Source organism: Bison bison, unplaced genomic scaffold, assembly GCF_000754665.1.
Source record: "Bison bison bison isolate TAMUID 2011002044 unplaced genomic scaffold, Bison_UMD1.0 scf7180017864295, whole genome shotgun sequence".
In the NCBI taxonomy this organism is placed as follows: Eukaryota; Metazoa; Chordata; class Mammalia; order Artiodactyla; family Bovidae; genus Bison; species Bison bison.
In genome coordinates, this window is record NW_011494867.1 from 860,377 (window position 1) to 861,555 (window position 1,179).

Here is a 1,179-nt window from a genome sequence, read left to right on the forward strand (position 1 = left end):
CCCCCCCCCCCCGAAAGGAGCCGCGCCCTGCCGCTCCCAGTCTCCATCCCCCTTGAGGATGTGGGCTACCACTGCTCACAGTGCCCGGGGTTCCTGACTGTTAGGGAGCGCGGGGCAGGCAGAGGTGCTTGTTTCTGGGGCCAGGCCTTCTTCATGCCCGTGTCTGCCCCCAGAGGAACCCCGGAAGCCCCCTCTCCACAGGGGCGAGGCTGCTCTCTTAGACACGGCCCAGGGTCTAGACCAGGCATGAGGGGCCCCGGCCCGGGGGGAGCCCTCATGGCGGCTCACTGCCTCTCCCATCCCCTCCGCAGAGCTCCTACCCCATCTGGGAGGACTTCAACTCCAAGGCCACGAAGCTGCATTCCCAGCTGAGGTGAGGGTGCCCCAGCTGGGGAGGAGATGGGGCGCAAGGCCACCCCCCCACTGACCGCCCCCCGCCCGTCTCCCCAGGACCACCGTGCTGGCTGCTGTGGCCTTCCTGGACGCCTTCCAGAAAGTGGCCGACATGGCCACCAACACCCGAGGTGGGGAGGGCACGCGGCCCAACTTGGACTTGCACTCCGAACAGCTGAGTGGGTGTGAGCCGGAGAGGACCCGGGGCCAGAGACGGGACCTTGGGTCCTGCTGGCTCATGGAGCAGGCTTTCTGGAGAGAGGGAGCCTCTCATCACTGGGCAGGAGCGGGTGACAGGCGACAGGGATGTTCGGGGGTGGGGGAGGGGAGTGCGAGGGGGGTCTGTCTCGCTGCCAGGTAGCTGGATTGACCTCTCAGCCACGGTGTTCACACTCCGTAGGTGAGTCTGTGGCTTCTCTCCCCATCTGCCCTTCTCGGGGCACGGGGCAGGGGAAGGTTCCCTTGCTGGCCTTGGCTCTGCGGCCTTCCGGTCCGAGCAGTGGGACCTGGGGCTCCTGCCTCCTTGGCTGGTGAGACCAAGGCGACGGGCACCCTCACGCCTGCATCTGGGCGCATCTGGAGGGGGTTCTGGGAGGGAGGGGTTTAGTTGGCTCCTTGAACCGTCTTTGGTGTGGGCCTCTCCCCTCTGGGGTTACGGGGACAGGTCCTGACCTGACCCCTCCGAGAGGGGCCGGCGGGGTCTCAGGAGGGATCAGCGGGATGGGGATGCCGGGCCGGGCCGGCGGAGTGGAGAGATGGGGATGCCGGGAGGGGCACGGCGGCGGC

General features: G+C 68.0%; 1 protein-coding gene across 1 annotated transcript in view; it reads left to right on the forward strand.

The window, feature by feature from the left end:
* The window catches only part of MTSS1L (metastasis suppressor 1-like), a gene marked incomplete at its 3' end in the record, with an annotated part of 19,811 nt that overhangs the window by 2,618 nt on the left and 16,014 nt on the right, over positions 1-1,179 (forward strand). The window contains exons 3-4 of the mRNA XM_010850849.1: positions 240-373; positions 451-576. Of these exons, the coding sequence (XP_010849151.1) occupies positions 240-373; positions 451-576 (260 nt within the window). The remainder of the gene's footprint in view (positions 1-239; positions 374-450; positions 577-1,179) is intronic.